Genomic DNA, 15,601 nt, shown 5'->3' on the forward strand with positions numbered 1-15,601 from the left:
ATCCCACACAGATTTCTCATTTAAATCTGTACCAAATGTCTTATTTAAGAGAACTACATGTTGCATTTCTGGTGAAATTACATTCTTATATTTATCTGTCAGATGAATTTTAATAAACTGGTACATGCCTGTTGAAGGGAGAAGTATGAAATGGTATCAGTAATAGGTCTCATCCAGACTAGCCACATGAGATTTAATCCATGTACTTGTACATTTTTTTCTGTCCTGGTTTATATAAGTATCGTTAATGTAAAAGCAAAACTGGTTAAGAAAACATTGTCTTTATACTCTTATGCATTCTGGTTAGTATTAGGCCAAATGATTAGCGTTGTATCTGTGCAACCTACTTTGTTTCATTTCTTTATCTCTCTTCAACATGCATTTCAAAATAATGAGTTCTTTTTAATTTTTTACACCCCATATTATCTAAGTAACGATGCTTTTTGTTAAGGTTATAAGAATTTAAGGATAAACTCTATAACCAAAGTTATTTCTAGCAGATTTGAATCTTTAAAAATACAGTTTTACTTAAACTTAGTTTTTCAAGAATCTTTACCAGTCAAATGATTCAGTGTGCTTGAGTACTTTGCTGGTTGAATTGATTTGCTAAGTATCCATTGGCTGATGTAGTTTCTGTTATACATTTTACTTGTTCACTCTTGGGTAAAAGCTTTAAAATAATGAGAAGTATGTATACCATGCCAGCCAGTATCTAATTTATGTATCTTGATTTTTCTTTAAAATCTTTTCCAGTATTATGGTATTTTTGTAATTCAAATAAATGGACTTCTGAAGAATAATTTTTACAAGTAAACATGAGTAAATGGTAGAGCAAATATCTATATACATTAAATTGTAGAGACCCAGTTAAAATACCTTGTTCTGATACAGAGATTATTACTTTATGTAGTATCTTTGGAACTTTCTATCTCAGCAGACATTTAGAAAACTTTATTGCAATGAAAGATTTTAGAGCCAATTTCTCATGTTAACCTTTGCAAAATAATAATTATAATTTATCTTTATAATAACATAGCTATTAGCTTATATCAATGCATTAGGTACTGTAATATAAGTTTAATTGAAGCCCAAGGTGGAATAACTTATTTTAAGCCAGAAAAGTAAATACGAATTTTCTTAAGTCAGAAAAAGAACTTTGGTATACTGAATTTCATATTAGGAATTTGGACAAATTAGGGATAAGAAAAAAACTTAAAACATCTACTTGAATTAAAACTTCCCATCCAAAGAGAGATGGGAAGTTGAAAATGACCAAGGAAAAGAATTTAAAAGAGTTATAGATAAGTAGGGCTAGGTTTAGTGTAGCGTCAACCCTTGATTATCCACTTTCTAAGTATTTTATGGAATCATTTCTCTTTGTCACATAGCTAAATATCATGGTGCTAAATGGAGATAACCCTATAAGACTCCATAGAAATACATCAGTGAACTTGAGAATATGTGTATGTTTATTTCTGGACCACCTTTAAATGCTGATAAAGACATTACCCATGCCTCTATCTTGTTTCAGTCATTTACTAACTGTGCTTCAGTGTCCTCATCTTTAAAAAAGAGAAAATAATAGTACTTGTCTGATGAAGTTGTTTGTGAGGATTATGTGAGTTAATATATGTAGGGCCCTTTAAAAAAGTTTGTTATATATTCGCTTTGATTATATTTACCTTAATCACCACCATCATTGTTATTATTCCATTAATGAGTATATTTAAACTTATCTTGATTTGTTTGTAATTCTTGTTTCAAAGACTTTGAATTTAAAAAATGTATCCATATAAAACAGTTAAACATTTATCCTGCCTTTCCTATATGAACTGTATTACCAAATAATTGCTGATTAACCAAATAATTGATGAGGGAAAGCATCTTTTTATAGAAATATTCCAACTAATAAATGGGAAACAAATGATAGAATTTGAAGAAATACCCCCATTTTACAATACCCCATGATTTAGTGGATGTAGACATTGATCATCAGTAGCAGCTAACATCACAAAAAGAGAGAACCAGACGTTGTCTAGTCTCTGATCCTAGCTGCCAGTTTGTAGAAAAGAGGACAGAGGTCATGTTGGACTGCCCTGTGAGTATGAAATCATCAAATTCACACTGTGGAAAACTCTGAGTCAAATGGCTGGGTCTTTTTTTTTTTTTTAACATTTTTATTGGAGTATAATTGCTTTACATTGTTGTGTTAGTTGCTGCTGTATAACAGTGAATCATCTATATGTATACATATATCCTCATATCCCCTCCCTCTTGCATCTCTCTCCCACCGTCCCTATCCCACCCCTCTAGGTGATCACAAAGCACTGAGCTGATCTCCCTGTGTTATGTGGCTGCTTCCCATTAGCTATCTATTTTACATTTGGTAGTATATATATGTCCATGCCAGTTTCGTCTCAGCTTACCCTTCCTCCCGTGTCCTCAAGTCCATTCTCTACGTCTGCGTCTTTATTCCTGTCCTGCCCCTAGGTTCTTCAGAACCAATTTTTTTTAGATTCTCTCTCTCTCTCTCTCTCTCTATATATATATATGTATAAAATGTTAGCATACGATATTTGTTTTTCTCTTTCTGACTTACTTCACTCTGTATGACAGACCCTAGGTCCATCCAAAATGCCTGGGTCTTTAAACAGCTGAATTGTAAGGAAAATATAGGGATGGAGAGGGAACTTATTGATTAAAAGATGCTTAAAGATACATTAAATAAAATTTTAAAAATGTTCAAAACTAAAAGTATAGTGTCTAGGGATGCACACTAAAAACTAAAAATAATGCAAGTGAGTGATTTACTGTGGAAGGCATGATAGTGGTAACCTTGGAGGAAGGGATATAGATGGTTGTGACTGGGACCTCTCTGTCACCTGGAGGCCTTCTGCAGTATTTGGCAAAGTTCAGTTTCTTGAACTGGGTGTGATTACGAGGACATTTACCTTGATTTATATATTTCTTGTGTTTGATTTTCTGAATCAGTTTTTGTAATGATAAAAAAGGTAAGATACTTTAACTATTCTAATTAAAATATTTGGCAACAGTCTCTCCTCTGTCCACCAAATCTAACTTATGAAGTAAAATTGATTTGGAAAATGTATTCATTGATTCACCAAACTTTATGTATATGTGTTAGTACGTGTTTTGCATATCTCTACTCCACTGTGTGTGTACTTTATGACAGGCATTATTCTGATGATCTATTGCTATGTAACAGATCATTGCAAAACTTAAAGGCTTAAAACAACCAATTATTCATTTGCTCATGAGTCTCTGTTTGGGAAGAGTTCAGTGGGGAAGGCTTATCTCTGTTCCACGTATCATAAACTGTAACAGTTGGGCTAGAGGCATTAGGATCCACTTCCTAAGTGGTTCACCCACATGACTTGCAGCTTGGGTGCTGCTGGCTGCAAGTTCAACTGAGCTCTTGTTTATCTTCTTGTAGATCTGTCTCTGGGTTGCTTGATGTTTGTTACAGCTTGAGGTGCCTAGGTTCAAGAGTATATGTTCTAAGAAAACCAGAAGGAAGCTGATTGTATGACCTAGCCTCAGAAGTCACGTAATGTCCCTTTCACCATTGTCACATACTCACCCAAAATCAAGTGGAGAGAACATATGCCCCACTTCTCAGTGAAAGAAGAGTCAGAGTCTTTATGGTAAGAAGGGCATGTGTGATGGAGATATTGTTGAGGCCATTTTGGAGAGTGCAGTATGCCACACGCACTGTCTCAGCTTTGTATACAAAGCTGAATGAGATAAAGTCCTTGTCCGCAAGGAGCTCACAGTTCCTTGAAGTTAACAGATAACAGTGAAGTTAACAGATAATTATAACAAGAATGTGATGAGAGTAAAGCTTGGGTATTGTCAGAGGACATAAAAAGAATACTCTTGATTTAGAGTGCCAGATCTTGGGGTAGAAGTCTGCTTTGGGCCTGAAGAAGGAATAAGAGGTGGACAGGGTAAAAAAAAAGAAAAATATTGGAATAGTATTTCAGGAAAAGGAAGAAGCATCATGTATCACTTAAGTAAAAGAAAATAGGGTGCATTCTAAATCTTCAGTATTTATATATGACCATATTATAGGTATGAAAAGTTAAGTGGAGAGAGATGGGATTGAATAAGTATGTAGGAGCTATATTATAGAAAAAACTTTTTGTGTGAATTGGGATTTTATTGTGAACTTAGTGGGGGAGCCATTCAAGATAGTAAACAGCAGAGTGAAATGGTCTGATTTACCTTTTTACAAAGGCCACTCTGGGGGCTTTATAGAGAACAGGAGCAAATAACAATTGAGGGCAGTAATGCTGGTGCCTGAACTGAAGTCACATCAGGGAGTCCTGAAAGAAAGGGGCTGATTTTAGAGATATTTTACAAACTTTTGAATTCGGTGACTGATTGGATATGGATAAGAGGGAGAAGGAATACCAAGATTGACCTCCAGATTTCTGCCTTCAGAATTCTGTAGTTGTTGGCGCTAGCCACAAAAGAAAGGCTCATAGGAATAGAAGCAGATTGAACTGGGGGAAGGATAATGAGTTCTAGTTGGAGGTCTGGCCTAGAGATGTAGCTTTTGGGCATCATCAGCATGCAGATGATAATTGAAGTGATAGAGATAAATGTGTTTGATTTTGGGGGGGGGCAAGAGAGGAGGGCCAAGGATGGTAATGTTGGGTGCCTGACATTTAAGGGGCAGGCAAAGAAAAAGGATGTTGTAAGGGAGAATGAAGTGGAACAACCAGACAGATAGGAGGAAAACCAAGAGGCAGTGATGTTACTGAAGCCTAGGGAAAAGAGGGGAGTCGTCAACAGGGAAACGTTCTGTGGAAAGTCAAATAAAGTACCCAATGGGTTTGGCAACATTGAGATCATGTGGGAGAGCAAATTAAAATTTCAGTGACACGAGAAGCAAGTGGATAACAAGGAATAAGCAGAGACGGTTATATAGTTGATTTTTTTTTTTTTTTTTCTATCAGCACTTTCAGGTGGCTAAGTTTCAAAGGGAAAGAAAGTTAGGATAATGATCTGTGGAAAATAAAGTATATTTTAGTTGGACCTCTATCCCAATGTTGAGATTGATCATTGTGGGTGTCAGTGGTCTTTCATCCATTGATAGAGTACTTCCTAATTATCTGCTGTTCTTGTATAATCTTCCTCCATTAACTCATCTGCTTTATTTTATCACATGAAGCAGAAAGAAAGTAGGCTAAGGTACTTATGATAATGCTTTCATATTGTATCTGGTAGTTTTTTTGTTTGTTTGTTTGTTTTATTTTTTAATGAGAGGAAAATTCCAGACTCCTTTTTAAGATCAAAAAAAATTTTTTTTGGTGAGATAATCTTTTTTCTTTATCCTTTGATAAAGAGGATTATTGTTTAATTAAGATTCATCCTTTATTGAATTGCTGTTTCTCCTGGTATTATTTCAACTGAAAATATTATGTATCTGTCAGCCAATTCCATAGATATTATACTACAATTTGAGTAGTACCGATAAAAGATTAGGTTTTTACTTGGAATAAAGTATAGCTATGCAAAGGTATTCTGAATTAGAAATATTACAGACTAATCGTATAATTTCAATGACTTCTATGGCCAAGGAAATCATTGATATTTTTGTCTTACTTTTTCTAATCTTCAGTATAATGCCTGTCTTCTTTCAGCTTCATATCCATTAGATATAAAGTTCTTTATGCTCTTCGAATTTTAAATGTGAATTGTGAGCTTATCATGACTTAAGCGGGGGTGGGGGTGAAATGCTTTCATTTTTTGTCTTCTGAGAATTTTGTCTTCTGAGAATCTCTGAATATGGCTAAATAGTCTTTTGAGGCTCTGGAAAAATTTTTGCTGTGTCTAAGGCCATGAAAGTATGATTAGAGTCAAATGCCCTACACCTATATAGTAGTATTCTAATTCTCTTGGATATGTAAAAACAGAACAAAACAAAATAACTGCTGAGCTTGCTATGTACCTTTGAGCATAGCTATTTGTGTTAAATAGACCTAGATTGGCTGTAAACCACTTCCTCTTTTCCTTACCCATCCTGAGAAGTTGTGACTCCATCTGATTGCTACCAGACATTACAAATATTTGTATCAGCTTTCCTTCCCCTTTATAAGAAAATTTTCTTCTGTATAAACTTTTCTGAATCTCAGATAAAACACATTGCAGCCACTTGTAAGGTAGGAAGTTAATGCTTGGCAAGGAGAAAATATTTCCAATGTGTATCTTGAAACAGGAGAGTTAGCTTGCCTAAGGAATGAAGACAGTGAAGAACAATCTTGGTGCCTTTAAAAGCTGTGCTTTCTAAAATGTGTAGGTCAGGCAAACCTAGGGAAGCTTAGTCAAGACATTTGACATTCCCTTTGGCCATTATTTTAATAAAATATAGCCTCTCAATTTTTAGGGCTGCCACTCCAATTGAACAAATCACTTCTTAACTCTAGTTATATATTGAAATAGAAAGTATATAATCAAAGCCAAAAAGAATGTTGTGGGGTAAAAAATTCATCAGGAATAAAAATTTAAACACCATTTAGAACCTTTCAGGTACTTTTATTAGAATCTTCATGAAATTTTGCTCTGAGTGAGATAACTACAGGAAACCTTCCCGGAAAGGCGTTATTTTGAGGTTCAGTCATCTCTGTACTCAGAGAGCTATACAGAGTTTTTACCTCAAACTGATGGATGAAAATATGATTAGTGTTTCTGGGCTATACTTTCTTTGTTGTTATATTTTCTATGTGCATTTACAATAGGTATAAATTAAGGTTTCCTCTATAAGGACAGAGATAGACAACGCTAGTTATAAAATCTCTGGAGAACTCAGTAGGAACAAGGGGATTTAGGGAATTTTCAAATTCTCATTATCTCTAAACTTTTTCTCCCATGTAATAATTTTGCTTAATAAAAAATACAATTTTAAATATTTAGAATTATTGTACTATTATTGTACCTTTAATAATTTTGTGAAACCATTGATATGGTTACTTGATGAATACCCACTCTAAATTTTCAGCTGAAAAATTGTAGTTTGGACGATGACACCTAATCAGAGTTCTTCCTGATAGTAAGTATGATATTTGGAGTTACATATTGACAGTTCTAGGCCAGTATGCTCTTCATCACTTATTGATTCTGCTCTGCTTATTGCCTAATGATGAAATAGTGAATGAATTTATGAAAATACCAGTATATGCAATGGATGCTTTATTAATTTAAACAGATTAGTGCCTATTGTATAGGAATAGAGACTTGGTCCTGAGATTTCTAGCTTACATAGATAACTCTTTTAGGGATTTTTTTTTTTTTTTTTTTTTTTTTTGTAAAGAGCAAGCAGTAGCTGGAGCAGGATGTGTGGTAAAGGGAAAGGTTCATCCTTTCTTCTCTTCATTTCTCTCTCCCACCTCCTTTCTCTTACTTGTTTTCCTATGAGAGCAACTTAAATATAAAAGCTGATGGGACAGTACATCAAAGAGAAATCTATTAGGTTTTTTTTAAGGTGTAAAGTCCTTGGGAGGACAGGAAGGGATGAGGTACAAGTAGAGTGGTCACCCTTGGTGGGAGAGAGACAGCTTCGTGTTTCCATGGGAAGAGAAGGAATGGATTTGTAGATTTGAAAAGGGAAGTTGAAGGAGTTGCTGGCTTGTAGCTTCCTTCTAAAGAAGCTGTAGAGGGTAGAACAAGGTGGTTTTAGACGCGAGAAAAGTAAGAAAGGTTTGAAATGGTTGACAACGGCAGTGGGAGAGTTAAGAAGAGAGTTTGCCAGAGAATTTTCATAGTATGTCAGAAATTTAGGGCTCTTTTGAAGTAATAATCATGTGATTCTCCCCAGCAGTGGTGAGTTGCTGAATGCAGAAAGTTGAATCGATCCACCATTAGGGTTTGCTGCCTGGGGACAACAAAGAGACAGGAGAGCAAGGGAATTTAGAATATTGGCAAAAGTGTCAGTGAAATGATGTGTCATGGCATCTCAGTTAGAAAAAGAAGAGAAGAAATGAGCAGGTGATTGATTGGGAGAGATTAGGAGACTCAGAGCCTTAGGGTTTCAGTGATGTTGGAAAATGGTTACAGTGGAACTGGTGAAAGCAAACCAATGGGGTAGGTGCTTGTGGCCAGAAAGAGGGGAGCTGGAATTAGTTAATTTGGAGCTGTTACATGTGAAGATAATGTCCAAGAAAAAGCCATGACTGATGTAAAGTGGAGGAGAATGTTTTCCCTCCTACTGCCTCATAATGAAAGCCTCATGACAGCATTTCTTGAAGTGAATTTTGCAGAATAATATTTCTTCCAAAAAAAGAGTGCATGTACTAATGCATTATTGAGGCTCTGAGACATGTTGCATTTAAGAAATCTGTTTAAATTTGTTTAACTGAGCATTTCCAAAATCTGTGGAATTACTGAACCTTTTGTAATATAACATCTATTAATAACCATCTAAACTAGGGTTTTCACCAACATGTTGAGCAGTTATTTTGTGTGTCATGTGCTGAAACTGTTAAGTAATGGGAATAAGTAAGAGTAATCATCACAGCATAGTAAGTGTTTATTTTGCAAATAATTTTTACATTTATGTTAATGTATTTCAATATTAAAATATTCTCCTGTTGAAAGTAAATATGTGTCCAAAACATTAAAAATGTTAGTGCATTATTTTGTTAGTGACAATTGTGATATTTGTAATCGTTTATTAGAAATCTTCAGTTACTCATGGATATTCTAGGAAGGCCTGCTGTATTCATTCTATGTAGCAGTCAAATAAGGCAGATTAGTTAAAGCAAAAAAGAGAGTTTACCCACTCACATAACTGGATATATCCGGAAATTCAAACCATGTCATCAAGAATTTGTCTGTCTTCATTTCTCAACTTTTATCTATTAACTTCATTCTCAGGCAGGTGGTACCAGCAATCCCATAGTGTGGAAGTTTCTCTTAGAAAGGGGTTGAGGGTGAGACAAATGCTTAGAACATAACTGACTTCTTTCTAAAACAGGTTTCCCAGTTGGATTTTATTTGCTGATAATGGAAACGCAACATTATAAGCGCCACATTCCTTTCTTTAAAATTTATTCTTTTTTGTTACTTAAGTCATGATTTTCTTTTGGGTCCTGCAGTTGCTGATTCCATTCTAATAAAGTCTTGACTGAGGCCTTGAAACTTGAAATGTTCTCAGTTATTAGTTCCAGTAACAAAAGGAGCTCTGAACAGATAAGAGGATTATTGATACATGTGCAGTATGAAAATATCAAACAGTAAAACCATTCATGAAACTTCTTAGATAAAGTTGGAAACTTAAAATCTGTACAGAAATGAAATATGTACATAGTAGTCTTTATGGTGTCCTTGTGAGGTCCTCTGCAGAAAATATAAAACCAATAAACTTCATCTCCCCTACCCCCCAAGAGCAATCAACAAAAGAAAACAAACAAAAAACCAAAAAACAAGAAAACCAAAACAGAATAACAAGAAAAATTTTTGTGATGTCTAGAGTTTAACCCTTTAAATAATCTTCTGAGGAACATAGTCTTTAAAGGCCTGTTGTGATAATTGACTGCTTTAGAAAATGGTAGTTAAATTCAAGTCTGTAACTTTTGATAAATTAATGGCTTCTTTGTCATACTGAAGACCCTTAAATTGTGTCTTTTATTTTCTTGGTTTGTGAATAAAGGTAAATAAAATTATGACGGGTAGGTTACTTGTCTTAATAAAATACATATGAGTGCTGCATCCTGTTTGAATATAGAAAGTCATAAGAGATGTTCATTCTTACCTCATAACCAAAATAAGGAGGATAAAGTACAAAATAATGGTTAAAAAAAATACTCATCAGGGATCTGAGGACAGAAAGAAACCTAAATGAACCAAAGTCCAGAAAGTGGCAAGCCTTTCATAACAAAAACAAAACCAAAAAACAAACAAACAAAAAACCTGTGACTACTTCCATCCTTGGTGGAACTGTGTGATAAGAGGAAACTTCCATCGAAGGGAATAAGAAGTCAACTCAACAAGCTTTTAACAAGCTTGAAAGAACAGTGTGTAGGCTGGTGTGACAGATTAGAATCTGGAGGAGCCCTCCCCACAGAGTGAGGCAGCATCCACTCACCAGCATTTACTCAAGGGTCTTCACCAAGTGGAGCAGAGAATCAGAGAAGGAGACTTGAGAAAGATACTCCAAATGAAGTTCTCCCTGCACCAAAAAGGTGGTACACTGTTGTTGGGGGGTGGGTGGTGTTTGAGGCTTTTGGACAGGAGGACTGAGCACTCTGGATTTTCACCAACAGAAGAAAATACGAAATCCCTCCCAAGTTGATTCTCTTCAGGGAATTCTGGGTCTTCACAGAGTACAGGGCAATGGCTTTCCAAAGGCTAGGAAGGAGGGTAGAAAGTTATCTTAGGGTAGAAAGTTATCTTAGATATATAAAGTAGTGGGTGAGCCTGGAGAGTAAAGAGAACTCCCTAGTGCCCACCTATCCCACACCCCTCCCAAAAAAGAGGGTGCTGGAATCTTGCCAGGGCTCAGATTCCACTCGTAGCTGAAGAAAAACTCTTGATCTAGCCCCAAATATTTGAAGCTGGTGGTGAACTAATTCAAACCAGAGCAGCAGCAGAGGCAAGGCCCAACTTATTAACTACAGCCCCAATTCTAGCAGCCTGACAGAAAAAAGGAGTATGTGTGCCTCTTTCTTGAGGTAAATATTATTGAATTCAGATTCTACTGTTTTTTTATACAAACCATCTGGCACACAATCAAAGATTATATGGTCCACTAAAAAGTAAGAAATGTGACCCACAGCTAAGAAAATAAGCAGACTCAGAGATGGCCCAGGTATTGGAATTATCAATGTCTTTAAAGTAGCTTTTACAAAAATACTAAGGGATCTAATAGAAAAGATAGACAATGTATATGAAAAGATGGAGAAGTTCAGCAGCAATGTGGATGCTATAAAAAATAGAAATTCTAGAACGAAAAATATAGTATCAGTGCTGAGCAATTCATTAGATGGACTTGTCAGTAGACTGGACACAGCGAGGAAAATTGTAGTGAGCTTTGAAGACAGGTTGACAGAAAGTATTCACAAAGAAGCAAAAAGAGAAAAATAGGTAATAGACTGTTTGAGATCATGGGGTAATATCAAAAGGGCTAACATACATGTAATTAGAATCTAGGGAAGAAAGGAGAGAGGGAGGTGGGAGTAGAAACATATTTGAAGAGACAATGGTTAAGTGTTTTCCAACATTTTCAACCCACAGGTCCAGGAAATTTAACAGATCCCAAGCAGGATAATTAAAAGAAAAAAAATTACATGTACTTATTTCCTAGTTGATTATAAAAGCAGTGAGAGAAAAAAGAAACATTATGTATAGGGGAGTAATGACATGAATTCTAGCTGACTTCATACCAGAAACAATGGAGACCAGAAGACAAAGTGCTAGAAGAAAAAAAAAAGCCATCGACTTTTAATTCTATATCCTGTGAAAATATCCTTAAAAAAATAAAGGCAAGCAGCACTTTACAACCACTGGGATGATGATAATCAGAAAAACAGAAATAATAAGTGTTGGTGAGGATGTGGAGAAGTTAGAAGGCACATCCGTTGCTGGTGGGAACGTAAAGTGGTGCAGCCACTGTGAAAGAAGTTTGGCTGTTCCTCAAAAAGGTAAACGTAGAATTACCATATGACCAAGCAATTCCACTCCTAGATAAATCCCTGAAAGAGTTGAAAACAGATACCCAAGTACATGTGTACGAATGTTCATAGCAGCACTATTCACAATAGCCAAAAGATGGAAGCAGCCCAAATGTCCTTGTCAATATTAGTAAAACCCAAATAATAATAATAGCTAATATTATAAGCATTCATTATGGTAAAGGAGAGAGGGAGGAGAAAAGAAGGGAAAATGGGAGGCAGAGAGGGAAGAGGGAGGAGAGATAAGGAAGCTGCTGTGAGAAAGATATGTTCAGCTTACACAGGTAATGGCAAAGGGATTATTTTGATCTGTTCAAAATAATTTATTAAATAGAATAACGAGCTTGGGAATAATGAATAATAATGATGAATAATGAATAATTTGTTAAATAGAATAATGAGCTTCGTGAGGGTGTGGCTGAAATTGGTAAAGTGCCTTGATTACTAGACATAGGGACCTCTAATGAAATACTTTCATTCTCATCGTAATGTATTCTTTGTTTAATAATTTATTAGTTTAAGCAAAGAAGATAAATGTACTGCCCTATTATTATATCCCTTAATTGTTTTAAAAGCAGAATTTCAGTTAAGATGTCTTGATAATTTAACTCATAGTACTGTAAGTTTTAAAAAACTGAAATGCACAGTTGCTTACTGAGCAAAATCTATTAGTACTTAAATTGTTGAGTCAGTGAGGTGCTCAAAAGGAAACTGTTTGGTGTACATCTTGCACTACTGGATACTTTATTAAAAGAATTATAATACGTTTTTGCTCATACATTTGAGAAAATCTCCATGGAACATGAATTATATTTCTATATTGAACAGGGAGGGAGCTGATTATAGCCTGAGGCTTGGGATTTATGTCCCTGGAGAAATCATTTAAGAAGATACAGAGTCAAGAAAGCAGGAAGAATGACAGAAAGCTTTACAACCTAGGTTTCATTGAACTCCATTCTGTTTTACTATAAATTTCCTTAGCATCATTATTTTAAGACAAAATCTTAATCATTCAAATGTTCCTTTTGCACATTTAGTTTCCAATTTCATTATTTCAAAATATGAAAATGCTTGACTTAGCAAGGGGGCTTTCTTTTAATAAATGTTCTTAATATGCAAGCATCAAAGAAAAAAAGACAGCATGACAAACTAGGTTACTAGACAGTGAATACTTCTAAAATGGTTTCTCTTCAGTCAGAACCCAATTGCTAAAATAAATCAATTAGAAACTGTTTTATACTTAAATTGTATACCGTGATGGGATGGGAATAGAAACTGTGTATCCTTCATTCTCTCCAGCAAATCAATATCTGCAAAAGACTAAGTTATTTGTTTATTTATAAATGCATTCCTTTTATGAAGGACATATTGATATTTGAAGTATTTCATTTATATTATAGAGTTATCAACAGTTGAGAATTTTTTTCAGGAGACAGTCTTCTCTAGCATTATAATTTCCCTGTAGTTATTTCTCGCAAAATCCCTCCAAATTTCATGGCTGCTTTGCATAAGTAGTCCCAGAGATATTTGGCCCTCAGCCTGGAGTTTGAGCGTGAATGTTATCTTTTTCTTGAATCTTATTGCCTACTGACTTGAATAAGTATCTGACTGTTCCTACAGGGCCAAATAATCACTTTCATTGTTCCTTCTAATAATGTTATTAGATTGAGTTTATTTACGGAAGTCTGTAAGAAATAATATATGGTTATTGCTTCAACAAGCTATTATTAACAAAAAAGTGTTCCATTGTTACCTTTCACTCTCCGTAGTTCATCCTTCCATTGGGGAACAAGTTCTGAGGGTACCCTCAGGCAGGATATAACTAATTGTCCTAAGGGGAGTAACTCTGGTTGCCAGCCTGATGCAGTGGAGCTCTTCTATGAAAGTTTCATCAATAATCAATGCAATGCAAATGGTTGGGGAGTTGAACAATGGTCACGAATTTTTTGAGATGAAGATTTTTATCTAGTCCAGTGTCCTCCTGTTTACTGATATGGAAACTTAAGAGCCACAATAGTTAAGTGATTTGCCCAGACTTATACCCTTTTTCCCTTCTGACATCAATAACCTTATTGTTTCTACCTTAGTGCCTCCTTTAAGAGCCTTGCTTTGAGAACTGTTGTGTGCTTTTTGGTTAAAGTTGTTCATTTTTAATTACCGTGGCATCTAAATAGACTGTCATTTGGAAGAGCTGGGGTGTTTGGGATTTTTTTTTAAATCTATTTCTAGTGCTTGAGAAATCTTCTGAAACAAAAACATTTGGGAAGGCGAAAACTGTTAAAAAGGTATAGCCAAGATGTGGAGAATGGACGAGTGGGGAGTAAGGCATATACAGCAGTTGTTTTGTAATTAAATTTATGAAGAATATGTCACAACTACAGTACTATCTGAAATTTTCTGTTAGACTGGTTCCTTCTAGCTGTGTCTTTTTGTTTTTCCTCTGAGTGCTAATATTTGGTTTTCTCTGTGTTTCCTTAGCATTTCTTGTTTTCTCTCATCTCATGAATTTCTATTTCTTTCTTATTTTTCCCCAAATCATGACATTTATTGAGGGACCAGGAAAATAAAATGCTATAGAGTTCATATGCGTTTGGTTATTTTTCATTCTTAATGTTAGGAAGCTTACATTTAATTTACTTGGAAGACAGAGTGGATGGACATAAGTTGTGGATAAATACCAAAATACCTAGCATAACTGTGTATATACTAGATAGTTTACTACTGCTGAAGGCTTCTTTCTTAATCTCTCCAGGAAAGGAAGGAGAGGCTGTCCAAATTTGAGTCTATTCGTCATTCAATTGCTGGAATCATTAGGTCTCCAAAGTCTGCACTGGGCTCTTCAACAGTAAGTAGGATGAACTCTCTATGCTACTGAAAATAGTCATTGTCTACCTTCTTTCTGATATACCAATGAATATAATATGTAAACTTGTATTTATGAATGGAAAGATAAGTACACAATTTAACTTTTTGTGGGCATATGAGTCTGTGTATATATGTGTATATTAAAACCCCTAGTAACAGTGATGTAGGCAGGAAAGAAACTTGTATTGTAGATTTTCTGTACTACATATAAGTAGTTACAGGGAGTATTTTATGTACTTTGGGGCTTTATTAGAAGAAAAATATAAACAAGTTTCTTTTACAGTGAAACATGTTTTTATAATAGGGATTACTGTATATCTATTTTTAAAATGTGTCCGTTTATATGTGTGTTCATATCTTTAAGAACATTTTAATTAGATAATTGAAGTCTGTTTGAAATTTGGGCTAGGCACATCGCAGTAATGCATAGAATATTAATTATCCCTAGTAATAGCAGCTATAGGCAAGCAAGATAAAAAATATTCTTATCTCATTTATATATAAAATTATAAAGTATTTTTCTTACTTCATGACCTATAAAACTAAATTATCAAACTTTTAATTCTAGCCATGCCTCATTCACAGTAGAGCTTTATAATAGTATTTTATTGAATGATGGTTAAAACGATATTCAGTACAAATTAATTACATGCTTTTCCCCCCATCTTGTGAAGTTTCTACAGAATAATATCTTAATATCATTTCTTATTCTTTAAAAGTTCAGCTAAGACAATGTGACCTCCTCTTATTTAGAAAAAAAAAGTGTTTCCAAACCTTAGATTAGTTAAATGTCCATTCACATTTTGGATTTATTTGCTCTAATTCCTTTTTAATATAAAACACATGTTCCCATATTTATTCCACTCAGGCAACAATCTTTTATGTACAATTGTGGCAAAGCATCAAGTATTTTAATTAACAAAAAAGCAGGAAATTATATTTTTGTGTAAAAGAGATAGATTTTAACCTTCGATGCTGCCATTGTCACTTCCAATATGCTGAAGTGTTCTATGGGAGTAGAACTAATGCAGACCATCTCATAT

General features: G+C 34.7%; 1 protein-coding gene across 7 annotated transcripts in view; it reads left to right on the top strand.

Annotated features, from left to right (window-relative positions):
- The window catches only part of FER (FER tyrosine kinase), a 474,202-nt gene that overhangs the window by 195,060 nt on the left and 263,541 nt on the right, over positions 1-15,601 (top strand). For all 7 annotated transcript variants that reach the window (XM_067731395.1, XM_067731398.1, XM_067731396.1 and 4 more), the window contains one exon: positions 14,446-14,538. In XM_067731395.1, the coding sequence (XP_067587496.1) occupies positions 14,446-14,538 (93 nt within the window). The remainder of the gene's footprint in view (positions 1-14,445; positions 14,539-15,601) is intronic.

This window comes from Pseudorca crassidens, chromosome 3, assembly GCF_039906515.1.
Source record: "Pseudorca crassidens isolate mPseCra1 chromosome 3, mPseCra1.hap1, whole genome shotgun sequence".
Taxonomy (NCBI): Eukaryota; Metazoa; Chordata; class Mammalia; order Artiodactyla; family Delphinidae; genus Pseudorca; species Pseudorca crassidens.